This window comes from Stomoxys calcitrans, chromosome 1 (assembly GCF_963082655.1).
Source record: "Stomoxys calcitrans chromosome 1, idStoCalc2.1, whole genome shotgun sequence".
Taxonomy (NCBI): domain Eukaryota; kingdom Metazoa; phylum Arthropoda; class Insecta; order Diptera; family Muscidae; genus Stomoxys; species Stomoxys calcitrans.
Window position 1 is genome coordinate 35703833 of NC_081552.1, and position 27278 is coordinate 35731110.

At 38.6% G+C, this 27278-nt stretch overlaps 1 protein-coding gene across 4 annotated transcripts in view; it reads right to left on the reverse strand.

Annotated features, from left to right (window-relative positions):
• LOC106092414 (protein phosphatase 1 regulatory subunit 16A) overlaps positions 1-27278 on the reverse strand; it is a 562806-nt gene that overhangs the window by 100288 nt on the left and 435240 nt on the right. For all 4 annotated transcript variants that reach the window (XM_059370798.1, XM_059370795.1, XM_059370796.1 and 1 more), the window contains one exon: positions 14486-14821. In XM_059370798.1, coding sequence (XP_059226781.1) covers positions 14486-14625 — 140 coding nt within the window. In that variant the 5' untranslated portion in view covers positions 14626-14821. The remainder of the gene's footprint in view (positions 1-14485; positions 14822-27278) is intronic.

The following is a 27278-nucleotide window of genomic DNA, read 5'->3' on the forward strand; positions in this document are numbered from 1 at the left end:
GCCTCATCGCTGAACAAAATTTGTCAAAATTTCGAACCGAACACTGATTTTGGTAATAAAATTCAATGATTTGCAAGCGTTGCTCGTTAGTAAGTCTATTCATGATGAAATGTCAAAGCATACTGAGCATCTTTCTCTTTGACACCATGTCTGAAATCCCACGTGATCTGTCAAATACTAATGCATGAAAATCCTAACCTCAAAAAAATCACCCTTTATATATATATATATATATATATATATATATATATTCATCATGGTCCGATTCGGACCATAATTAAATTCAAAGTTGGAGACCATAGTAGATGTCATTGTGTAAAATTTCAGCCAATTCGAATAAGAATTGCGCCCTTTGGGGGCTCAAGAACTAAACTAGGGAGATCGGTTCATATGGGAGCTGTATCAAGTTTTAGACCGATTCAGACCATATTTGACACGTATATTAAAGGTCATAGGAGAAGCCTTTGTACAAAATTTTAGTCAAATCGGATAATAATTGCGCCCTCTAGAGGCTCACGAAGTCAAGATCTCAGATCGGTTTATATGGCAGCTATATCAGGTTATAGATTTCAACTATTTATATTAAGCAATGTTGTTGGAAGTCATAACAAAACACCTCATGACAAATTTCAGCCACATCGGATAAAAATTGCGCCCTCTAGAACTCAAAAAAGTTAAAATTCAAGATCGGTTAATATGGGAGCCATAAGGCGGTGCAGTGGCGGGATACCCAATACCGCCTAACGGACAGGGGGCCGACGACAAGACAATCACCGACTCTCTCAATATTGGGAAGACTAGGGTAAGCAAAGATCCTAATACTAAACCATCAGGCAGTCTAACGAACACGGGCCCGACATTGGAGCCATCAACGACTTTCTCAAAAACTTGGATGGATAAAGATCCTAATGCTGAAACATCAGACAGTGCAGTGACAGAGAACTCAATGCCGCCTAACGCACAGGGTGCCGACGATGAGACCATAACATACTTCCAAAAAGAGAGACCATAACATACTTCCATTTTCCACAGGATACGACGGGACTCACGGAGACACCCGAATCTTGGAAAAATGACATTGATCTAAGGATTATTATAACAAAATTTATGGTAATAGAAGCATTGAGGAGCTTCAAACCATTTAAGTCACCAGGGCCCGATAGAATAATTCAGGCTCCGAAAGCCTGGCAGGAGGCAAGGGTGGTATTTGTAGGGATTTGAACCCGCCTGCTATGCAGACGATGTTATAATACTTCTTAGAGGTAAGGATCCGAACCAGCTATGCAGTAGGGCCGAAAAGGTCTTGCATTTGGGATATGACTGGGCTAGACCCAGGTATCTCAATGTTAACCCAGAGAAGACTGAAATATGCCTGTTCACGAGGAAGACGAAGGTGGGCCAATTTGACGTACAACGTTTCCTCAACAAAACGATTTCGATATCTGACAAGGTCAAATACTTAGGACTGATCTTGGGTAGGAAACTTAAATGGAAGTGTCACATTCAGGAGCGTATTGAGAAGGCTCACATATGTTGGGCACTATATAGACGGGCTGCAGGCTCGAAAAGGGGCATGAATCCGAGGATAGTCCACTGACTCCACAGGAGCGTGATTACACCAATACTTACATCGGCCTCAGTAGTTTGGTGGACTGCTATTGAGAAAAGTACAACATAGGACCATACGACAGGTTCAGAGAATATGTTGTCTTGGTATAGGGGGAGCGATGAGGACCACGCCCACTAGGGAACTGGAGACTAGATGTCGGAGAGACATAAAGTGATGGGAGAGTGGTTTGAGGATGAAAGCAGCTCATACCATCGCGGTATAATCGAGGCGACGATAGGAAACCTGGACGGAAAGGAAGAAGTTTCGGATTGGATATCTGAGATCACACATGATGTCGAGTTCGAGTCACTGCTGCCTTGGACTGACGGAACTCTTGTATTGCCATCTGGAAGATCGTGTTACCCGGATGGATCAAAGCTAGAGGACAGAGTGGGCCTGTGGGTCTACATTGAGAACCCAGGGACTGAGATCTTTTTTAGACTGCCTGACCATAATACAGTCCTGTAGGCGGAGATCCGGGCGATCACGGAATGCGTGAGGTGGTGTGGTGCTAACGCGGGGACGTCAAGTGTGAACATCTTTACGGACAGTAAAATGGCCACAAGGGCAATAACATCCAGGAAGGTAAGGTCACGAACAGTCTTGCAGTGTAAGAAGGAGATTAACGCCATTTCTGAGAATGGCACAATCCGCATCGTTTGGGTGCCTGGCCATAACGGAGTAAGGGGGGAATGAAAGGGCAGACGATACGGCAGTGAAGGCCAGAAGACTGCCGTCAATAAACTTGGTTAACCCGAAGCCTTTCGGGTCGACTCAGTCCGAATTAAGGGCTTTGGCAACGAACGTTGTAACACGGTGGAACAGCGAAACAGTCGGTAGCACGGCGAATATCCTATGGGTTGATACGGATCATGAGAGGACGAGGCTATTACAGAAAGGAAAAAAAAGGAGGTCAATATAGCTTTTGGTATCATAACGGGACACATACGACTACGAGCTCATTTAGGCAAAATCGGTGCCGCAAGTGGTAGCATGTGTAGGGCATGTGGGGAAGATGAGGAGACGTTGGCCGGCTTTCGCGGATAAGAGGGCACATGTATTAATCATCGAAAATTGCTTTATTGTTTTTCAAATATTCCCCATTAAGATCTATACATTTTTGCATGCGTTTAAAGCAATTGTCGAAGCACTTTTGCCACTCCAATTGAGATATCTCCAAAACATGCATTCTGAACGCATCAACTGCCTTCTCAAGTGTCGAAAAACGTTGACCTTTAATTTTAATTTTTACGTATGGGAATAAAAGCAAGTCATTCCATGCCAAGTCAGGACTATACGGCGGATGACTCATAAAATGTTTTGGGTGTCCAAAAATGCAGTTATCTTTCGACCAATCGACACGATCTTTTTTTTGAGCGATTGACAAATTGTGTGGGATCTAACGCAAAAAAATTTTTTTGACGGTCAAATCTTCATGCAATATTGAATGCATGCTGGTCCCACTAGTGCCTAAGGTTGTCTCAATCTCACGATAGGTCACATGACGATCTTGCAACTGACGACGAAGGAGGACCTTCACGAAATTCGTCTTGGAGTGAACTACGACCTCGAAAGGTCGTAGTTCACGCCCTCATTTGCATATTACTATGGATATTGTGGTGGAGTTGTTTTAATAGAGAATTAATTTATCCATGGTGGTGGGTATCCAAAGTGACGTTTTTCAAATTTAATGTAAGAGGGAGGATCCGCCACCATTCAAATATCACCCATCCACCCTATATTTTTTTTCAAAATCGAGAAATAGAAAAAATTCATCTGTTGCTGTGATATTGGTACGGAGTTTTCAATTTTTTTATTAGAGAATGTAATTGGATGCCGGTTGGAGGTCATCGTGGCGCTTAGGTTAGCATTTTCGCCTATGACGCCGAACGCCTAGGTTCATATTCCGGCGTCAACATCAGGAAATTTTTCAGCAGTGGTTATTCCCTTATTAATGCTGGCTACATGTGTGAGGTTGCCATGCGGCACGCCGTTTTGAATTCAGCTTGAAAAAAGAGGCCCCTTACTACTAGCTAAAACTTTAATCGGACTCCACCCATTGATTATAGAAAAGTATCCCCTGTTCCTTAGTGATTGAGTGCAGGTACTGACCCATCAGCGGTCATAAAGTCAGAGTAAAATCTTGTTCTGCTTGCCAATACCCTATTTATAGGCCGGTCGGTCGGGCAATTGGTTTTCAATGACTTTTATTGCCATAACATTTTACGAAAACAAATTGAAAACATTAAGCAACTAGAAAGGTTAGGTTAGGTTGAAAACATACGGTTGAAGACGTACGCCTAAGCCTGTAATGGGTTTGTTGTCCGCTCTAAAAACTAAAAAGTAACCTCGAAAAAGAAAATTTTAAGTTAGGAATTCCGAGCTACTTACAAAATCCTTAATTATTTTCCATACCACTCCCCTAAATTGATTCATGTCTGGTATTGTGTCCCCACCTAAGTACCGGTGTCTTTAAAGGCTGGTACTATATTCGCTTTTCGCGATATTTTTCGCTGATTACTTTTTTTATACCCACCACCGAAGGATGGGGGTATATTCATTTTGTCATTCCGTTTGCAACACATCGAAATATCCATTTCCGATCCTATAAAGTATATATATTCTTGATCAGCGTAAAAATCTAAGACGATCTAGGCATGTCCGTCCGTCTGTCTGTTGAAATCACGCTACAGTCTTTAAAAATAAAGATATGGAGCTGAAACTTTGCACAGAATATTTTTTTGTCCATAAACAGGTTAAGTTCGAAGATGGGCTATATCGGACTATATCTTGATATAGCCCCCATATAGACCGATCCGCCGATTTAGGGTCTTAGGCCCATAAAAGCCACATTAATTATCAGATTTTGCTGAAATTTGGGACAGTGAGTTGTGTTAGGCCCTTCAACATTCTTCGTCTATTTGGCCCAGATCGGTTCAGATTTGGATATAGCTGCAATATAGACCGATCCTCCGATTTAGAGTCTTAGGCCCATAAAAGCCACATTTATTATTTGATTTTGCTGAAATATGAGACACTGAGTTGTGTTAGGCCCTTCAATATCCTTCGTTAGTTTGGTCCAGATTTGGATATAGCTGCCATATAGACCAATCCTCCGATTTAGGGTCTTAGGCCCATAAAAGCCTCATTTATTATCCGATTTTGCTGAAATTTGAGACACTGAGTTGTGTTAGGCCCTTCGACATTCTTCGTCAATTTGGCCCAGATCGGTCCAGGTTTGGATATATCTGCCATATAGACCGATCCTTCGATTTAGGGTCTTAGGCCCATTAATGGCGTATTTATTGTCCGATGTCGCCAAAATTTGGGACAGTGAGTTAACTTAAGACCCTTGACATACTTCTGCATATTGGTCCAGATTTGGATATTGCTGCCATATAGACCGATCTGTCGGTTTTACGTTTTGGGGCCATAAAAGGCGCATTTATTGTCCGATATCGCCGCAATATGGGACAGTAAGTTTTGTTAGGCCCTTCGACATCCTTCTTCATTTTCACTCAAATCGGTCTAGATTTAGATATAGCTGCCATATTGACCGATCTCTCGATTTAATGTTTTGGGCACATAAAAGGCGCATTTATTGTCCGATGTTACGGAAATTTGGGACAAAGAGTTAAATTAAGCCCCACCACATATTTCTGCAATTTGGTCGAGATCGATCAAGATTTGCATATAAAGGGTGATTTTTTTGAGGTTAGGATTTTCATGCATTAGTATTTGACAGATCACGTGGGATTTCAGACATGGTGTCAAAGAGAAAGATGCTCAGTATGCTTTGACATTTCATCATGAATAGACTTACTAACGAGCAACGCTTGCAAATCATTGAATTTTATTACCAAAATCAGTGTTCGGTTCGAAATGTGTTCATTCACCGTAACGTTGCGTCCAACAGCATTTTTGAAAAAATACGGTCCAATGATTCCACCAGCGTACAAACCACACCAAACAGTGCATTTTTCGGGATGCATGGGCAGTTCTTGAACGGCTTCTGGTTGCTCTTCACTCCAAATGCGGCAATTTTGCTTATTTACGTAGCCATTCAACCAGAAATGAGCCTCATCGCAGAACAAAATTTGTCAAAATTTGAACACATTTCGAACCGAACACTGATTTTGGTAATAAAATTCAATGATTTGCAAGCGTTGCTCGTTAGTAAGTCTATTCATGATGAAATGTCAAAGCATACTGAGCATCTTTCTCTTTGACACCATGTCTGAAATCCCACGTGATCTGTCAAATACTAATGCATGAAAATCCTAACCTCAAAAAAATCACCCTTTAGCTGCCATATACACCGATCTCTCGATTTCAAGTCTTGGCCCTTTAAAGTCTTGGCGGATTTTGACGAAAGGTGGTGTACATATATACCCGAGGTGGTGGGTATCCAAAGTTTGGCCCGTCCGAACTTAACGCCTTTTTACTTGTTAGATAATAGATTTTAAAGCAAAAACTCTTGCTGATTTCATTCTGTAGGACATACCCTCAATACTTGTGGTCAAATTTGAATAAAATTGTTATTTTCGTCCCTCGTATGTAGCTCTCATTCCTCGTATTTAGTTCCCATATAAAATTTGGCTCCTATTGTAAAAACATCTTGTGCTGTTCTATTCGATATTTCAGTGGGTATACAAAATTAAATTCGGGCCAGATCTTAGACTCGGTGGTGTAGTGTATTATATAGCCGGCTGCGATCGCCTTTAGCCTTTTCTTACTGGTTTTTGTTGGGTTTGTGGGTATTAATTCTCAGAATTTCCTATACTTATCGAAGGAATAGATAATCCTGGTCTTATAATTTTATTATTATACCCACCACCGTAGAATAGGGGGTATATTCATTTAGTCATTCCGTTTGCAACATATCGAAATATCAAATTCCGACCCAACAAAGTATATATATTTTGGATCGTCGTAAAATTCTTAGACGATTTCACGATGTCCGTGTGTCTGTCCGTCCGTCTGTTGTAATCACTATACAGCCTTCAAAAATTGAGATATTGAGCTGAAATTTGGCACAGAAACGTCTTTTTGATGCATGCTGGTTAAGTTTTTGAACGGGATATAGCTGCTATATAGACCGATCGGCCGATAAAGGATCTAATGCCCATAAATGCTTTATGTTTTATCCGATTTCACTGAAATATGAAACAGTAAATAATTTAAGGCTTCCCGACATCTGACCCAAATATGGTTCAGATCGCACTATATTTAGATATAGCTGCCATATAGACTGATCTCCTGATAAGGGTCTAAAGCCCATAAAAGCTTTATTCTTTAACTGATTTCGCTGAAAATTTAAACAGTGAATAGTTTTAGGCCTCATAATATAGGACCTAAATGTGGATTAGATCGGACTGTATTTAGATATAGCTGCCGTATAGACCGATCTCCCGATAAGGGTCTGAAGCCAATAAAAGCTTTATTATTTAATCGATTTCACTGAAATTTGAAACAGTGAGTAGCTTAAGGCATCCCAACATCCGACTGAAATATGGTTTTGATCAGACTATATTTAGATATAGCTGCCTTACAGACCGATCTGTCGATAAGGGGTCTGAAGCCCATAAAAGCTTTATTTATAACCCGATTTCGCTGAAATTTGAAACAGTGAGTTTTTTTGAACCTCCCGATATTTTACCTTAATATGGTTGCGATCGGTTTATATTTGGATACAGCTGTCAAAAAGACCAATACTTTGTTCTACAAAATTGAACCACTGTTCAATTTATATTTATTAGACCAATTTATATTTATTAGACCACCAATGTTCGTACCGAATTGGGGTGCTTAAGTTATATAATTTTCACCGGATTTGGACGAAAGGGGTTTACATATATACCAGAGGTTATGGGTATCCAAAGTTCGGCCCGGCCGAAGTTAATGCCTTTTTACTTGTTTTTTTTTTTTAATATTTTAAAATATACTTAGTTTCATAAAATAAGGCCTCCTTCTCATACTTGTTGTTTTCCTTTCACCTTATTTGATTTTTTTGAAGCTCATTTTAACTGATTCTGGTTCCATGAAACTTAAATAAAAGTTATATCTCTGATAACATTCTATTGTGTGTTTGAATTTAAAAAGCTATTAAACTACTTTTTGAATGAGTTAAAATATCATAAATTCACTTTGAACTATTCAAAAGTTTCTTTATGACACTTTGACCTTTTTTTCGGCAGCGCACAAAGGACTATTTATTGAAGGAAAATTGGTATTTTTTGGGTCAGAGAGCAAGAGATGTGTGTATAGTAAGGTCACTAACCAAAAAGAAAAAAAGAACCCCTACTAAATAAGTCATTCATATAATTCGCTTATAAAAATTCCATGGAATGTTTGTCTTTTCATACATAAACAACTGCTGTCCACCATTTAGGTGATAAATCAAATTTTGGGTCTTGTTTTTCTATGCTAATGCTAACAAAAAAAATAACACACACTCCAACCAACTAAAACAAGTAAATGCGTGCTAAGTACGGCCGGGCCGAATCTTATATACCCTCTACCATTGATCGCATCTGTCAAGTTCTTTGTCCGGTATCTCTTTATACGCAAACAAAAGATAATGAATGAGTATTGCTATGTTATTGGAGCTATATCAGATTATGCACTGAAATCGGTTTATATGGGAGCTATATCAGGTTTTGGATCGATTCGGATCATACTTGGCGCATCTGTTAAATGCCATAGAACACGTCACAGTACAAAATGTCAGCCAAATCGAATATGAATTGCGTTCTTTAGAGGCTCAAGCATTCAAATCGGGATATCGGTTTATATGGGAGCTATATATCAGGTTATGGACCGATTCAGACCATATTTGGCACGTATGGTAGAGTTTATAGATATAGTGACTGTGCAAAATTGCAGCAAAATCGGATACGAATTACTACTTTGGGAGGCGCAAGAAGTTAAATCGGGAGATCGGTTTATACGGCAGCTATATCAGGTTATGAACCGATTCAGACCACATTTGACATGTCATGCATACAGCTTATGGACCGATTCAGACCATATGTGGCACGAATGGTGGAGGTCATAGATACAGTAAGTGTGCCAAATCGGATAATAATTGAGCCCTCTAGAGGCTCAAGAAATATTATGGGGAGATCGGTTTATATGGGAGCTATATCAGGTTTTGGACCGATTCGGACCATACTTGAAGCATCTGCTAAATGTCATAGAACACGTCACAGTATTCATAGATATAATTACATCCAAATCTGATAAGAATAACGTCCTCTAGAGGCTCAAGAAGTTGACTTGGGATATCGGTGTATATGGGAGCTATATTAAAACATGGACCGATATGGTACATGTACAAACCCAACCGACCTACACAAATAGGAAGTATGCGTGCTTTCGGCAGACGAACGAACGGGCCAAATCGTCTTTGAGCGTGAAGTTGGTCAAGAATATATTTATATACAGTTGAACTTCGATTATCCGGGCCTCTATTAACCGGTTACCCCTGTTGACGGGCAAGCTGTGCCTTTGGGATTTGTACCTCAATTAACTGTAGTTAATCCGTGCTTCAAAAATGCTAGCTCTATTTACCACTCACATTTTTTGATGTAAATTCTGGGATTCCGCTTTTTGTTTTGAATTAAAGTTGAGTAATAAACTACATTCAGTCTGTAACTGAAAGTTAACCGGTCAAAGAGTTTCTTCGAAAAAGGCTCCAACTTTAATAGAAAGAAAACGTAACGCTCTGAATAAAGATCACAGTTAATACACATCTCCGTTGGTTTGTTATCAGAAAAACATGATGTAGGCAAACAAACTTTAGAGGATTTAATACAAATTAAATTAAATTAATTAAAAATAATTTTGAAATATGCCTCTAGGAAACTCTACAAAACATTAGCTTTGTTTAGGAGTGTAAAGTGCTTTTGCTTCTAGATATATGTAAGCAGTGTTATTTGAAAATGTTATAATAACATTTCTTCCGCATGCTTAATAAGCCTATTGTTAAAGGGACAATCCGAAACTTCAACTACCGTAAATGAATCATCCAAAAACTTTTGGTTTTAGACAGCACACATGATTTTGCCAAATATTTGAATATCAAGACAGCTTTGTAGACAGCTGCTAAATCTTGGGACAATGTAACACCTCAAGTTTAACATAATGTTTGGAACAACCTAATGTCCCAGGATAACGAAATGTGGAATTATGCTGCTGTTATACAATCAAACATTGCAATAACGCCTGGATGTTCAATTAATGACCTCTTAAAGTAGATGGAGGTCGATGGTGATGTCACATCTTACGCTATTGTATCTGATGGTATGAAGAATACGAGACTAATAGGGATTCCGAAGAATCAGACGAAGGACACTAAAAAAACAGAAATCCCCTATTAGCTTAAGCAATAAAGGCATATAGTATTCTATTGGAATGTCTTGAAAACAATAGTAGTTCATAAATTCCAAAGCGAAGAATACGAGACTAATAGGGATTCCGAAGAATCAGACGAAGGACACTAAAAAAACAGAAATCCCCTATTAGATTAAGCAATAAAGGCATATAGTATTCTATTGGAATGTCTGGAAAACAATAGTAGTTCATAAATTTCAGAGAAAGATGTAATGGGGGCACATCGCATAGAAACTAACCAAAAAAACTAAGAATACACGAGCAAAAACAAACTACATTGCATAAGTACTTTAAATATTTATGTGAACTAACCGAACCGGGCCCTCTCCGCTGCGTCGTCTTCAACTCTCTAATATCTTTTTAGAGTAGGGACACTTCGCCCTGAATGTGGATATCGAATTCGTGCCACTGTAGCCTATGTCCGCCTATGACGCTAAACGCCTGCGTTCGAATCCTGTCGAGAACATCGGACAAAATTTAAAGCAATGGTTAAGCCCTCTTAATTCTGGCGATACTTGCGAGGCACCATGCCTTGCATGGTTATGTAAAAATTCTCACCAAAGAGGTGTCGCATTGCGTTCGGACTCGGCTATAAAAACAGGTCTCTTATCATTGAGTTTAAACTTGAATCGGAAAGCACTCATTGATGTGTGAGAAGTTTGCCCCTTCTCGGTTCCTGGACAAATCTTTACTGTACTCCCAAATTCATATCTTTTGAATTCTATATTACAGTATTGGTAAATATTTCTAGGGATATTTAGGGGATATTTTGGGGGTGGTCACTTGGCCATTAAAGTAAATATAAGATTCGGGCTCTACTTTCAAAAACACTTCATATGAGCCCCATAATGGCATGATCGGTAAATAAGTTGTGTTTGAGGGTTGGGTAGACCCCAGGGTCTTTGTTCCGAAAATCAATTAATTTCCACCCCAAATAGCTTTTATATAATAGGGAGGTATTTTGGGATGGGACAGTTTTCCAAACACTTTGCTCTATATAGTCGTGATTGGTCTATATATCCATTTGGGGGGTTTTTTGCCGGCCCCCGGGGCACCCGACCCCAACAATAGAAATCATGTTTGGTTTTTGGTGACCGTGAGAGTGTGAGAAAAATTTCGAACGAATCACATTACCAATCTCCGAGATTTGATATTTTTGAAAATTGGGGTAATGAGAAGTGCTTTTTAGGGGAGACATTTCGTCTCAAATATGGATATCAAATTCATGCTTCACTCCGAAATCCCTTTAATTTGAGTCCCATATTACCATGGTCAGTACCGTTTGGAGGGTGTTTTAGGTCTGGGGCGGCCACCGTCACTTTGCCCTGAAAATAGATATTCACTTTGCCCTGAAAACAGATATTATTGATTTGAGCTCCATATTACTATTGCCGGAAATGAAGTTCAGTTAAGGGGGTGATTTAGGGTTTACCCCCAAACACCTGGCTCCAAAATAGGATATAAAATTCGTTTTCTACTCTCAAATACCTTTCATTTGAACTCCATATCGCTATAATGGATATCAAATTCGTTTTCTACTCTCAAATACCTTTCATTTGAGTCCCATATTGCCATAATGGGTCAATTAACCTATTATATGTATTTTTAGGAGGAAAAGCGACACCTAGACTTGAACACAAACTTTAATGTCATATTCGTAATCGATTCCCACATATCTTTCATTTGATATGCCCATTTGGGAGCATTTGGGGTAGGGCGATCTCCCATAACTTGGACCTAATTTTGTATCCCATATTTGTAATCTACTCCCGAATACTTTTCATTTGAGTCCCATATTGATAGCAAGTCGAATATATCTGTTTACAGAAGTTTTGGGATTGAGGAAGACCACTGAGTATTTGAACCAAAAATTTAATACGGTATTCATTTTCTAGTCTCCAATACCTTTTATTTGAACCTATATTGTGCCTATCAGTTCACCTTTGGTTTGGGGGAACGTTTTTGGTGTAAAGGGGAGGGTCAGCCACCATCCGATATCTAAAGATTATATAACCTATGTTTCAGTTTTTTGATTTTACGGAACAAACAAATCGAGTCTCATATAGTCATGATGGGTCATATGCCCATTTGGGGCGTTTTTGGGGGTGGAGTGACCCCCTACACTTCGATCTGATTTTGTATGCCTGATTCGTAATCTACTCCCGAATACCTCTGATTTGAGCACCATGTTGATATGGACCTTCAGTTTGTCTGCTTGGAGGAGTTTTAGGTATGGCGACTACTTCGATACCTGGACCCAATTTTTATACCCACCACCGACGGATAGGGGTATATTCATTTTGTCATTCCGTTTGCAACACATCGTAATATCCATTGCCGACCCTATAAAGTATATATATTCTTGATCAGCGTAAAAATCTAAGACGATCTAGACATGTCCGTCCGTCTGTCCGTCTGTCTGTTGAAATCACGCTACAGTCTTCAAAAATAGAGATATTGAGCTGAAACTTTGCACAGATTATTTTTTTGTCCATAAGCAGGTTAAGTTCGAAGATGGGCTATATCAGACTATATCTTGATATAGCCCCCATATAGACCGATCCGCCGATTTAGGATCTTAGGCCAATAAAAGCCACATTTATCATCCGATTTTGCTGAAATTCGTGACAGTGAGTTGTCTTAGGCCCTTCGACATCTTCCATCAATTTGGCCCAGATCGGTTTAGATTTGGATATAGCCGCCATATAGACCGATCCTCCGATTTAGGGTCATAGGCACATAAAAGCTACATTTATTACATGATTTTGCTGATATTTGGGACAGTGAGTTGTGTTTGTCTCTTCGACATCCTCCGTCAATATGGCTCATATCGGTTCAGAGTTGGATATAGCTGCCATATAGACCGATCCTCCGATTTAGGGTCTTAGGCCCATAAAAGCCACATTTATTATCCGATTTTGCGAAAATTTGGGACAGTGAGTTGTATTAGGCCCTTCAATATCCTCCGACAATTTGCCTCAGATCGGTCCAGATTTGGATATAGCTGCCATATAGACCGATCTCTTGGTTTTAGGTTTTGGAGCCATCAAAAGCGCATTTATTGTCCGATGTTGCCGAAATTTGTTGCCAAAGAGTTAAGTTAAGCCCCTCCACATATTTCTGCAATTTGGTCTAGATCGATCAAGATTTGCATATATCTGCCATAAAAACCGATCTCTAGATTTAAAGTCTTGGCCCCATAAAAGGCGCATTTTTAATCCGATTGCACTGAAATTTGACACACTGACTTATGTTATGCTTTTCGACATCCGTGTCGTATATAGTGCAGATCGGTTTATTTGTTATATACAATTGAACAATAACTTTTACTTATTAGTATCTGGTCCAAATCGGAACATATATTGATGTAGCTGCTATGGGGCATAAGGTATGAATTTTGCACCGGATTTTGAGGAAAGGTGGTTTACGTATATATCCGAGGTGGTGGGTATTGAAAGTTCGGCCCGACCGAACTTAACGCCTTTTTACTTGTTAATACCATATTCGTATTCTACTCTTCAATATCTTTCATTTGATACCCATATTGTCATTATCGGTTCACTTTTGACTTTTGGGGGTGATTTTGGGGTAACGGGGGAGGGTCCGCCCCCTTCCTATATCAAAAAATTACACAATCTATTCCTTCTTCCTGACTATATTCGTAATCTACTCACGAATACCTTTCATTTGGGACCCATATTGGCATGCTCGTCCAATTAACCTATTTTAGGGTGTTTGGGGCCAGTTACTTGACCCAATCCTGAATAGTTTTCATTTGAGTCCCATATTGTTGTGATCGGTACACTTTTATTTTTGGGTAGTACTTTTGGAGTAAGGGGGAGGGTCCAATATCAAAAACTTATATAGCCACAATCTATGAAAATTTCAAGGTATTCGGTTTAGCCTTTGAGTCTATACGGAACTAACAAATTTACAAACCCACCAACAAACAAACATATAAATACAAATTTATTTTTATATATATAGAAATTAAAAAAAAGGTATATATTTTAAGAAGCTTTCTGTATACCAATTTATATTAAAATCAAAGAAACTCTGTATGGTACTACAACAAAATAAAAACACAACAATAGTGAAATTTAAACAAATAAAAAAAAACTCTATATTAACCGTGTTTTTGATTTTCTGTGCCTAGCTCGGTCCCGAGCGAGCCCAATAATCGAGGTTCAACTGTAATTTGTTAGGTCTCAGATCAATATTTGGAGGTGTTACGAACGGAATGACGAAATTATTATACCACCATCCTATGGTGGAGGGTATACGTAAAAACATTTCACAACAAAAAGCCTTTTGGGCTCCAGTTTAGTAAACAAACCAAACTGTTGTTTTAGTTGTTGTAGAGTGAATGTTTTTCATGGTCAATTTCTCAATTTCCCTAAACTGGGTGTCATTGGACAAAAAATGTATGTACGAAAATATGGGGACAACTTAAGGAGTGACTGAGTTGGGTTGGTTACTTACAGTCTTGCTAGTTGTAGGCGTTCATGTGTGGGTAGATTTTCGACAGTTTGCATTTCTGCCACAAGGTCGGCATGTTCCATTTTCAGCTGGGCCTTGTGGACATCGTCCGATTTACGGTTAATCAGAATACCTTTGACCATGTTGATGATAATGTGGAGGATGTTGCTGTCTCAGCTTCAGTTCCACTGCTCGTTGTCAATAGTGTTTGATGTGTGGTTTTGGTCTAGGGATCGGATAAGTGACACACTATGTCCCCATACAACAAAAACTTCTTGAATGATATGTTTTGGGTAGTCGTTGGTTTTAATTAAGATTTTTAAATTTAGGCATTTTATGCTGAAAGGAGAAAAAAAAAATCAGGAAAAAAATTAGTAAATTATTTTGAAGAAACCAGAAAGAAAAATAAATAAATAAAAATAAATTACTAAAAATAAAACATTTTCATTATTTAAGATTTAAAAAAAAAATAATTTCAGATTTTTTTTATGATTTATTTATGTTTTTTATTGCTCTTTCACAATTCACAATTTTAACAATCTCCTTATGGCATAAAGTTTTTTTCTTTCGAAAGAACCAAAATGAGAATTGTGATGTTGATGATTTACATAATGATGATTTTTATAACTGCGTTCACATAGCATTACGCATCGCAGGTAGCTTTACTTATTGAATTTGTTTGCTCTCTGCCTAAGGGAAGGGAACCATTTTAAGTTATTTAGCTTTGATTGCATACACACAAGGGACTAGGAAAGAAAGAAAACACACACCCACCCTCAAAAAAATTGTCAAGTAAGTAATCATTATTAAGCATATATAAGGCAAACAGAGAAACTGAGAGGAATTCATGTTTTCCAAAATTTTAGGCAAATCGAGTAATTATTGCGCCTCCCAGGGGCTCAGTCAAAAGTCAAAGTGGGAGATGGGTTTATATGCTATATTGGCTATATTAGGTTTTGAACTGATTTCGATCATACTTGAAGCAAAACATCACGTGAAAAATTTTGAGCCACATCGGATAAGTATTTCGCCCTCTAGAAACTCAAGAAGCATAATCTGGAGATAAGTTTATATGACAGTTATATCAGGTTATGAACCTATTTGGACCATATTTGGCGGAGTTGTTAAATGTTATAACAAAACACCTCATGCAAAATTTCAGTCAAATCGGATAAGAATTGCGCCCTCTAGAGGCTCAAGAAGTCGAGACCCAAGATCCGTTTTGTATGGCAGCTAAAGGGTGATTTTTTTGAGGTTAGGATTTTCATGCATTAGTATTTGACAGATCAAGTGGGATTTCAGACATGGTGTCAAAGAGAAAGATGCTCAGTATGCTTTGACATTTCATCATGAATAGACTTACTAACGAGCAACGCTTGCAAATCATTGAATTTTATTACCAAAATCAGTGTTCGGTTCGAAATGTGTTCAAATTTTGACAAATTTTGTTCAGCGATGAGGCTCATTTCTGGTTGAATGGCTACGTAAATAAGCAAAATTGCCGCAATTGGAGTGAAGAGCAACCAGAAGCCGTTCAAGAACTGCCCATGCATCCCAAAAAATGCACTGTTTGGTGTGGTTTGTACGCTGGTGGAATCATTGGACCGTATTTTTTCAAACATGCTGTTGGACGCAACGTTACGGTGAATGAACACATTTCGAACCGAACACTGATTTTGGTAATAAAATTCAATGATTTGCAAGCGTTGCTCGTTAGTAAGTCTATTCATGATGAAATGTCAAAGCATACTGAGCATCTTTCTCTTTGACACCATGTCTGAAATCCCACGTGATCTGTCAAATACTAATGCATGAAAATCCTAACCTCAAAAAAATCACCCTTTATATCAAAACATGGACCGATTTGGCCTATTTACAATTCCAACCGACCTACAATAATAAGAAGTATTTGTGCAGAATTTTAGGCCCCTAGCTTTACTCATTCGAAAGTTAGCGTGCTTTCGACAGACAGACTGAAAGACGGGCGGTCAGGCTGATATGACTAAATCGACTAGAAATCTCAAGACGATCAAGAATATATATACATTGTTACATCTCAGATCAATATTTCGATGTGTTCCAAACGGAATGACAAAATTCAAGAATGAATTTTTAGCTATTATCTTTTTGCCAACACTGGTTTAAGCAGCTCACGCACTTTTCGTGTTTTGGTTCACTGTCAAACATCTTCAGTTTGGTCTATAATTTAACCATGAGTCGTCTTATAAACACACAACGCTTGCAATTTGTTATCAAAATGCCACTGTGGACATACACCAAAGCCAGCAATCGGCTTGTTCTAAAAACTATAAAGTAACCTCTAAAAAGAAAATTTTAAGTTAGGAATGCCGTGCTACTTACAAAATCCTTAATTGTTTTCAATAACACTCCCCTAAGTTGGTTCATGTCTGGTATTGTGTCCCCACCAAAGTGCCGGTATCTGTTAGACGCGAAAGCCGGGCAATGACAAAGGAAATGTTCCAACGTCTTATCATCTTCCCCGCATGCCCTACACATGCTATCACTTACCGCACTGATTTTACATAAGTTAGCTTGTAGTCCTATGTGTCCCGTTATAATAAAAATAGCTATACTGACCTCTTTCTTACTTCCTTTCAATAATAGCCTCGTCTTCTCACGACCTAGATCCCCCCATAAGATTTTCGCGTCGTACCGACCGTTTCGCTATACCACAATGTTACATGTAGCTCACGCCCTTAAATCAGACTGCGTCGACGCGAAAGGCATCGGGTTAACCAAGTTTATTGACGGCAGTTCTCTGGCCTTCACTACCAAATCGTCTGTCCTTTCAGTCCCCCCTACTCCGGCACCCAAATGATGCTGATTATGCCATCCTCAGAGAAGGCGTTAGTCTCCTTCTTACACTCTAAGATTGTTCGTGAACTTACCGTCCTGGTTGTTATTGCCCTTATTTTTTAAGAAGTTAACACACGACGCCCTTCGACGCCCTCGTAAAGAAGTTAACACTCGACGCCCTCGCATTAGCATCACACAACCTCACGCATTCCGTGATCGCCCGGATCGACGCCTACAGAACCATATTATGGTCAGGCAGTCTGGGCTCTGGGTTCTCAAAGTACACCCTCAGGCCCACTCCGTCCTCCAGCTTTGATCCATCCGTGTAATATGATCTTCCAGATGGCAACACTAAGGTTCCGTTAGTCCAAGACTGTGCCGCTGGCAGTAGTGCTTCGCATTCGACCTCAAGTGTGGTCTCAGGTATCCGATCAGAAACCTCTTCACTTCCTTCCAGGTTTCCTATCGTCGCCTTGATTATACCGCGTTGGTATAAGCTGCTCCCTTCCTCAATCCATTCTCCCATCGCTTTAAGTCTCCTAGCCATAGTGGCTGCCTCACACTTAATCTGTATGTCAATGGGTAGGATATCTAGAATAGTTTCCATATGCATTTTTTCTCCATAGCAGTTCACCAAACTACTGAGTCGTAAATAAGTTTTGGTCTAATGACGCTCCTCTAAGCAAAGTTAGTTACGTTCAATAAATCTACCGTTATGGCTAACGTTTGATGTGTTAAAACGAAATGTTATACAGTTAGGGTGCGAACAGGGTCAGCGCTGATGCCGAGCGGAGCTAAGCTTAGGTTAGGCTTAAGTGGCAGTCTCACCACCGGACTCACTTAAACGTTTTCGTCCATTGTAATACCACAGGAACAGAGGAAGGAAGATGCCTTCAAGATCCTACCGATGAACCATCCAGATCGCTTAAAAAGCCCAACAACTTGCGAATGTTAACATCCACATAATCAGACAGGTTCTCAAAAAAATTTAATCTAAAGTGGAACTCCTTCTGACTGCTAGTGCGGGACACACACTCAGAAGGTGTTCTATAGTGTCTTCTTCTCGGATGTCCTCACAGCTTCTGCAAAAGTTGTTGCTGGCAACCATCAGTCTGTCAGCATGTTTTCCAATTAGACAGTGACCTGTCATGCGGACACAATGACTGAGACGTCAGCTCAAGCCAGTGACAGCAAAGCGGTAGACCTCTTCAAGTCTAGATTAGGCCACATAGTCTTGGAATGTTTGCATTCATTCGTTGTTCTTCGAGCCTGGTCCTGAAAACTTTGATTATATGTCATGAGTTGGCTGGCAACTCTGGTGTAAAGCAAACGTGAATTTAACAGTGTCTAATAAGACCAAGCAAAATATTGAATTTTAATTGTTATTTGATAGAATCAATTGCAAAAAACGTTCAAAAACTTTTTTTCAAGTAGTGCTGCATTAGAAATTGTTCAAGAATGCCAAAAACAAGTCGCAGAAGTATAAAATCAAAAACAATAATTTGTGCGCAATGTAAAATTGAAATCAAAGAAGAAGGTGATGCATTTATAGAGTGTGACAAATGCTATAAAGCCCTCCACTCTCAGTGCACGAAAATGGATAAACGTCAATTTGATTATCTCTTAAAGAACAACAATGTTTTGTTTACATGTCATTTCTGCGATAGTGGAGAAGAAGGTGAAGGAGAATTGAAGACCGAATTAAAGGAGATTAAAGCAAAGCTAGCCAAGCTCGATCAACTGTCAGCAATACAAGAGTCAAACAATAACATTCAAGAGGCAGTAAAGTTTATGTCTCAGCAATATGATGAGATTTTGAAGGGTGTAGCTGAGAATGGAAAGAAATTAAGAGAAATTGAGAAAGAGAATTCAATGTTAAGAAAAGAAGTTGATAGTTTGAAAACATCTGTTAAATTATTGAACGTTGTACGCGTGAAAAATGACTGTATTGTGAGAGGATTAAATGCTGTGGAGAATGCGTCAGCTGTTGAGTGTGTTCTTGAATTTACTAAGAGTGTCGCACCTGATATTAAGGCAGAAAATATTGAAGAAGCATACTTTGTTGGTGGCATGCAAAATGGGGACAACCGAAAGAAAACAGCTGTTGTTAAATTCTCAGACAGGGCAAGCAAAAACAAATTAATGGCGGTTAAGCCTAAGTTAAAAGAGAATGAATCAACGAAATCTGTCTTTGTCAATGATTTTCTCAGTAAAGAGACATTGGAGTTATTTAATTATGCAAAATCAATTAAAGAAGTTGGATATCAATTTGTTTTTGTGAAAAATGGAAGGGTCATGTATAAAAGAAGTGCAATTTCCAGACCTCAAGTGATTCGTTCAGAGCAAGAAGTTGATGAAATTATTTTAAATGCAACAACAAATAAGCGTTACTCTCATAGTACCCGTATGCAGAAAAAGATAATACCAGTCGAAGACGATGATGGGCCTAGTGCAGATGAAGATGATCAAATATATGCATCTCCAAATAATAAATAAACTCTAAAGGATTTATTTTTGTATGTCTATTTGCTTTCCTACTATAAAATTATGTATGAAAATCATTATTTTAAAATTTTTTCCAATTTTAATACACATCTTTTGAATTTGAATTATGCTTTTTTAAATATTATAAGTGTAAATATTAGAAGCATCTCGTCTATTGCAAAGTTCAATAAGTTTAAAAATTTAATTTCTGGTTTTGCGAAAGTTCCAGATGTAATTGCAGTGCAGGAGACATGGTTGTTGGAAGGTTTAGCTCATATGTATTCAATACCTGGTTTTACAAATGTTCACTGCTGTAGATCTGATGGGTATGGGGGTACGTCGTTATATATTAGTAATAAGTTAAAATATTCAGTTGAACGTTGTCAAAGTTTGAACTTTTTGGACTTTATTGAAATAACCTTTGATAGTGTGAGAATCGATAAAAAGCCTTTAAAAATTGTATCATTCTATCGTTCCCAAAAGTGTCCGGTACACGACTTTTTGACAGCATTTGAAGATATCTTGGATAGAATCGGTAGTAAGTCCGTTGTACTGTTTGGGGATACGAATATTGATCAGCTGAGATGTGGCCATTGTGAGGATTTTAAGCAACTATGTTTTAATTATGATGTGCATAGCTTTCACGAGTTGATAACTAGACCAAGTTCAGATGCTTCAATTGATTACGTACTAGGTAATATTTTTGGCAATATTTGCATCGATTCTGTTGAGTGCAATATTACTGACCATAACTTAATCTGTTGTAAAATTGAAATGGAGCATACTCAGGTTAAGTATGTTGAGAAAGTTAAAAAGGTGTGTGATGTTCTTAAAGTAAAGAGGTACTTAGAAGAGTATCCTGTATCTGACATAAGATTGGAGGATAGTAGTGACTATGCGGCGGAGTTTTTAGATAGATTGTCAAATGCCATCTCATTTGGAACAACGGAAATAAGATTTAACAAACTTTTGAGGTTTGAGATTACACCTTGGGTTAACACGAATCTCCAACGTCTAATTCTTTATAAGGAGAAGCTACTTTTGAAAAGAAGAAGATCTAAAAAGGAGAAATATCACATTTTATTAAAAAGGGTAAGTAGAATTATACGGATAGCATTGAGACGGTCGCGGCGTGATTACTATCATGATAACTTGGTCAAATTAAATGGCGATTCACAGAAAACTTGGAATTTTATAAACACAGTATTGGGACGCAAGAGAAAGCCAGACATTGATATAATTTCCTGTAGGGGAAGTAAAGTTCAGGACCCTCGAGATAAAGCTGGGATTTTGAATGACTATTTTGGGAGTTCAGTAAGAGAAATTAGAAGTCAGATTGTAACTTATCCAATGGATTCATGTAATGACTTATGTACTTTATGTCAAACTCAGAATAGATTTGTTCTTGACTTAGTGAATGAATTGGAAGTAAGGGGGATAGTGTTGGGCTTAAAATATAACGTCTCTCCAGGGTATGATAATATAGACGCTCGGACATTGATTGAAATTAAGGATTATGTAATACCAACGTTAGTAAAGATATTTAATAAAATGCTGCAAACAGCTAGATATCCTGATAGCCTTAAGATTAGCAAAGTTGTACCTATTCCAAAGATTAGGAATGCATCATCTGTAGAACATTTTCGTCCAATCTCTCTATTGTCTGTAATAGACAAAGTTTTTGAGAAAGTTCTTCATCAGCGATTGTCTCAATACTTTGATGATAATAAGTTTATCTATAAATACCAATTTGGTTTCAAGCAAGGATGTGGGACAGAAGAGGCAGTTCTAAACGTTATGAATTATATATATGGTGCTTTGGATCAAGGTTATAATGGAGTTGCAGGATTGTTTTTGGATTTCTCCAAGGCTTTTGATGTAGTAGATCACGAAATATTGTTAAAGAAATTGCAATATTACGGTGTTTGTGGAAAAGAACTTGCTCTTTTTAAGAGCTATTTGACCAACAGGATGCGATATGTAGTTGTTTCTGGAGAGGAAAGTAATATGGCTAGAGTTGAATGTGGTGTGCCTCAAGGAAGTTGTTTAGGACCTCTACTATTCGTGATATACCTGAATGATATAGTTAATTTGAATTTAGCTGGTAGAGTTTATATGTTTGCGGATGATATTTGTATTTTGTATCCTTATAGGCAGGCACTACCGTTAAAAATTGCAATTGAACATGACTTATCGCTGCTTGTTGAATTTGTTCGCATTAATAAGTTATGTTTTAATGTGTCTAAAACAAAATTGGTTAGATTTAGACCACATTCGTATCATAACGACAATTCTTTCAGCATTCTTTTTGATGGGAACGAGGTCAGTGAGGTTAATAATGTGAGGTATCTGGGTGTTAACCTTCAAAACAGTCTCACGTGGGATGCGCAGATAAATTGTGTCAAGAATAAAATTGCTCCTGCTATTGGAATATTATATAAGATGAGGTACGTCCTTGACACTAAGACTAAATCATTGATATATCAATCACTTGTTCAAAGTCATATCAATTACTTGACAGCTTTATATGGATCAAAAAATTCAAATGTATTAAAAACGTTACAACGCATGCAAAACAAGGCTTTAAAGGCAACTTTTAACTTACCGCTAGCTTACCCAACAATAAATCTGTACAGTGATATTTGTAAAACAGTACTTCCGGTGCATGCTTTGTACCAATATCAGACATTAATCTACGTGTATAAGTCTTTGAATAATATTGGCTATCGCACTATACAGTTTTCGCAAAATCTTACAGTTATTAATACTAGGAACCGAGATAATTTGAAAGTAGTACGATGCAGGTTGGAAACCACAAAGCAGAGAATTAACTATATGGGAAGTTATATGTATAATAACTTACCAAGTACTATAAAAAACTCAGGCTCATTGCCGATATTCAAGAGAAACTTGAAAGCATATTTGCAATCTAAACTACAGATGCTTCTAAGCTAATGTATCTTATTGTAAAATTATTTATTTATTAGTATTTAATTTAATCCTTTAAATTATTACACATTTGTGAATATTTTGTGAATAGTTATTATTCTGCCAGCATGTCTCAACTATGCCTTTATGGCGCTGAGACAACATTATAATTGTTATAGATTATCACAGTTTAAAAGAAATAACAATAAAAAAAAAAAAAAAAAAAAAAAAAATGTCGTTGGAGGCATACCCACTGATTCCAGTTTCCCTGGAAACTGTCGCTAGAGGCATATCTAGTCTCGCAAGCTCGTCCGCTTTACAACCCTCTGGGACAACTCTGTGTCCCGGCACTCAGAACAGGAATATTTTGAACTGTTTAGCCGTCTCGTTGAGAGATCTGCGAAAGTCGAGGGCGTTTTTTGGGTGTTCTCCGGTGCTAAAATGGCTGCCTGGCTGTCTGAGAAAATTTGTGTGCCAAGCGTCGTTATGACATTATATCTTAGCCATTCCACCACTTCCCTAATTGCAAGGATCTTTAAAGTCTATGTAACTTACCAGGGATATCGTAGTTCCAATCGGTTCTATCAGAAATAGTTGTACAGTATATTTTATCGGCTTAGGTAAGATGTAATCCACACTGCCTGGAACATCGAATATTGTATCAAGGATAACACAGTGTCCGTAGCCGCCACATGACCAAAGAGAAAGCTTGGCCTCACGGCAGTGGTCGCAGCAATGTGTGTGCCACAATGTCCAGGGGTATTAGATGTGGCATTAAATTCAGTGTATCAGATGGTGTCGTCCTCACTGCGGTTGTGATGCACAAACAAGTCATCCTTTGGATCCGGTTGAGTATTGAAATGTAGGTGGACTTTTCAAGCGCCCTCCACCAGACTACAACACCATATAGCACTATAGGTCTGACAGCTGCTGTATATATCCAATGCATGACGCGCGGTCTAAACCACAAACTTTTGCCAATGGCTCTCTTGCAGGTGTATGGGGCAAGATACAATAATATATTCCAGAGACAATAATATATTGTTAATGGCTATATTCCAAAGTAGAAGAGACAGTACACCTGCTTGAGGTGTTCCTCTGCTGACACATCTTTTTATATCAAAGATCCCAAGCCTGCAGTAATGCACCTTTTAGTAAATAAGCTATTAATAAACTTTCTTACGGTAAAGTTGATGCCTAGAAACTCCGCAGAGTATATCTCCCTACGCCAAGGAACAAGTCTATCAGACACAATTTGTAATTCAACCGGTGATACATCATCAGGGCCTGGCCATTTAAAAGGGCCGACGGAAGCATACCAGTGACAACCTCTTCTGGCGCCATGTTGTCCATTGGAGAATTTCCTGGAAAATGTGTATCAACGAGTAGTCCTAGTGTTTCCTCACTAGACATTGTTCATACTTGGTTCGATGACAGAATCTTCCTTAGCCTAGAGGCCTCAGATGTATGCAGAGCTGCAGAATTCTGCTCAGGATTTGTTCTGATCCTTTCTCAGCTCGGCCTTATATTTTCTTAGCTCAGCCTTATAGATGCCTCAATCATGTGGTGCTCTTGTGGCTTTCGCTCTGTTGAAGCGTTTTCTGCAGTCCTTCCTCTGACCACCATGGCGGTCGCTATTTGCCCCTTGGCTTGACAATAGCACATGCTGACACAAGCGCGTCAATCAGGGCCTTCGTGATCAGCTTGACCATTATGTCTATATACCCCGCAGTTGCCACTGCTTTTTCTGTTCTAGAAGAGATAGACGTGAAGAATTTGTGCCGAAATTTATCCCAATCCGCCTTTCATCTGTTTAGCCAAGGGATCCCTTCTGCAGTATTTTCTCCAATGCTTAAACTAATATAACGATGATCAGAGAAGCTGTGATCATCCACCACTTCTCAGTCGCATTTTCTTTCACTTACGTCTTCCGATACAAAGGTAATATCTAGTACCACCTGCCTGTTCTTGGTAATAAAGGTCGGTTTATCCCCTTTATTACAAATTGTGAGATTGCAACTTATAATATATTCGATAAGCAGCTCAACCCTTTCGTTGACATCCGAACTTCCCCATATCTGGTGATGTGCATTAACTTCACTTCCAACAATGAGGCTCTGCTTTCTCTTCTTGATTCTTGAAGTCGGCATCTCTGAATCGTGTGCCATATATAGTGAAGCCAGCCAGTAATGAGACTTATTTATTGCAAGGCTGGCTACTTCAGTGCTTAGCAGACGGAAGAAGAAAACCATTTAGACTAATCTTTGCAAGAATACAGGCTCTGTGTCTCCCATTCCCCGTACCCTTGAGTAGTTTAAATCCCGAAATTCTTAGTTCACGAACCATTCCTTCGCACACCCAAGGTTTCTGGTATCAGGAAGACCTTTAGCACCGCCGAAGCGGCCTTACAATGGTGGAGATTTATCTGCAGAAACCGGAACATAGTCAGGATTCAGAACCTCCACTAATGTTGCGTTAGCCTCGTCTTCTGATTCCGCCATGAGTTCATCCTCACAAGATTCGTAAGATTTTGTCATTATGAGCTTCCGTAGCACCGCCGAAGCGGCCTTACAATGGTGGAGATTTATCTGCAGAAACCGGAACATGGTCAGGATTCAGAACCTCCACCAATGTTGCGTTAGCCTCGTCTTCTGATTCCGCCATGAGTTCATCCTCACAAGATTCGTAAGATTTTGTCATTATGAGCTTCCGTATGCATCCAGGGGTGGGTTGTCACTTGGGCACTTGCGGTGTAGATGATTCCTCCATTAATGTTTCACTAGCTGCTGCTGTCGAAGTACTTTTTGGGTTTCGTCCTTCCCCGCTGGCGCACACCTTGAGCCCAGCTCAACCGGATGACCCACCTACACAGGGCTTGTCGTTTGTGGAAGGGGGATTTTCAGTTTAATGCAATCCGCCAGACTTTAGCGATGTGGTCGATAGTTCCTCGGACAAGTGTTCAGCAAAAACTGCTGAGTCGTCTCCTGATTCCTTATTGTTAAGAATAAATTTCATTAAAATTTTTTTTTAAGGAAAATTTTGATTAAAATTTTTTCTTAAGGAAAAATTTCATTAAAATTTTAACGTAAGCAAAAATTTCATTAAAATTTTAACGTAAGCAAAAATTTCATTAAAATTTTTTACGTAAGCAAAAATTTTATTAAATTTTTGTCTTTAGAAAAAAATTTTTGGAATGTTTTTTCTTTTAAAAATGCCATTGAAATATTGTCTTAAGAAAAACTTTTCATCGAAACCTTGACGCTGGAAAAAATTCAAGATACATAAAATTTTGTCTTCCTTTCTTTGAAAAATTGTCTGAAAAAATGAAATTATTTTTTTTTAAACTTGTGTTTAAAAAGCTTTTCATTGAAAAATTGCGTTAAAATTTTGTTTAAAAAAATTCATTAAAATTTTGCTTTAAAAAAAAATTCATTAAAATGTTGCTTTTGAAACATATTTTTCAAATTTTGTTTTTAGAAATAATTTATTAAAATTTTGTCTCTCATGACAAAAAATGTTGCGTTTTTTGGTAAAAAAATCACTTTTTATTTTTTTATACCCACCACCCTATGATGGTGGTGGGTATGACTAATCTAGTCATACCGTTTATAGCACCTCGAAATATTGATCTACGAACCCATAAAGTATATATATTTTGGATCGTCTTACCATCTAGCAATCTCCGTCCGTGGAAATGCCGATAGCGGTCGAACGATTACAGATATCCACTTGAAATTTCGCACAAAGGCTTTCTATTGATGTGGACTTTTATACGGATGTATCCAAACTGGACGATCAGGTGAACTTTGGGTGTACTCTAAAGATCTAGAAATGGTCATATCGAAAAGGCAGTGTGTAACAAGTGGAAATCCTTGCAATTAAGGAAGTGGTGGAATGGCTTAGATATAATGTCATAACGACGATTGACATAAATATCTTCTCAGACAGCCAGGCAGCCTTAATGTCCCTGGAGAACGTATTTCTGAACACAAAAACCGCCCTCGACTGTCGCAGATCTCTCAACGAGATGGCTGAACAGTTCAACATTCACCTGTTCTGGGTGCCGGGCCACAGAGATATTCCAGGGAATTGCAAAGCGGACGAGCTTGCGAGACTAGGAACTACCCTACTCATTCCAGGGATACTGAAATCTGTGGGTATGCCTCTAGCGACATGTAAGCTAATTTTTCAGGACCAGACCGGAAGGACAATGAATGATAGACGGTCATTCCAAACTATGTGGCCTAATCTAGACTTAAGAGGTCTACTGCTTTGCTGTCACTGGCTACAACAGACGTCTCAGTCATTGTGTCCATCATGACAGATCACTGTCTAATTGGAAAACATGCTGACAGACTGATGTTTGCCAGCAACTACTTTTGCAGAAGCTGTAAGGACATCCGAGAAGAAGAGACCATAGAACACCTTCTAGCAGTCCCACACTAGCAGTTAGAAGGAGTTCGACTTTAGGTTCTCATTTCTTTGAGAACCTGTCTGGTCTAGCGGATGTGAACATTCGCAAGTTGTTGGTCTTTTTAAGCGATCTGGATAGTTCAACGGTAGGAGC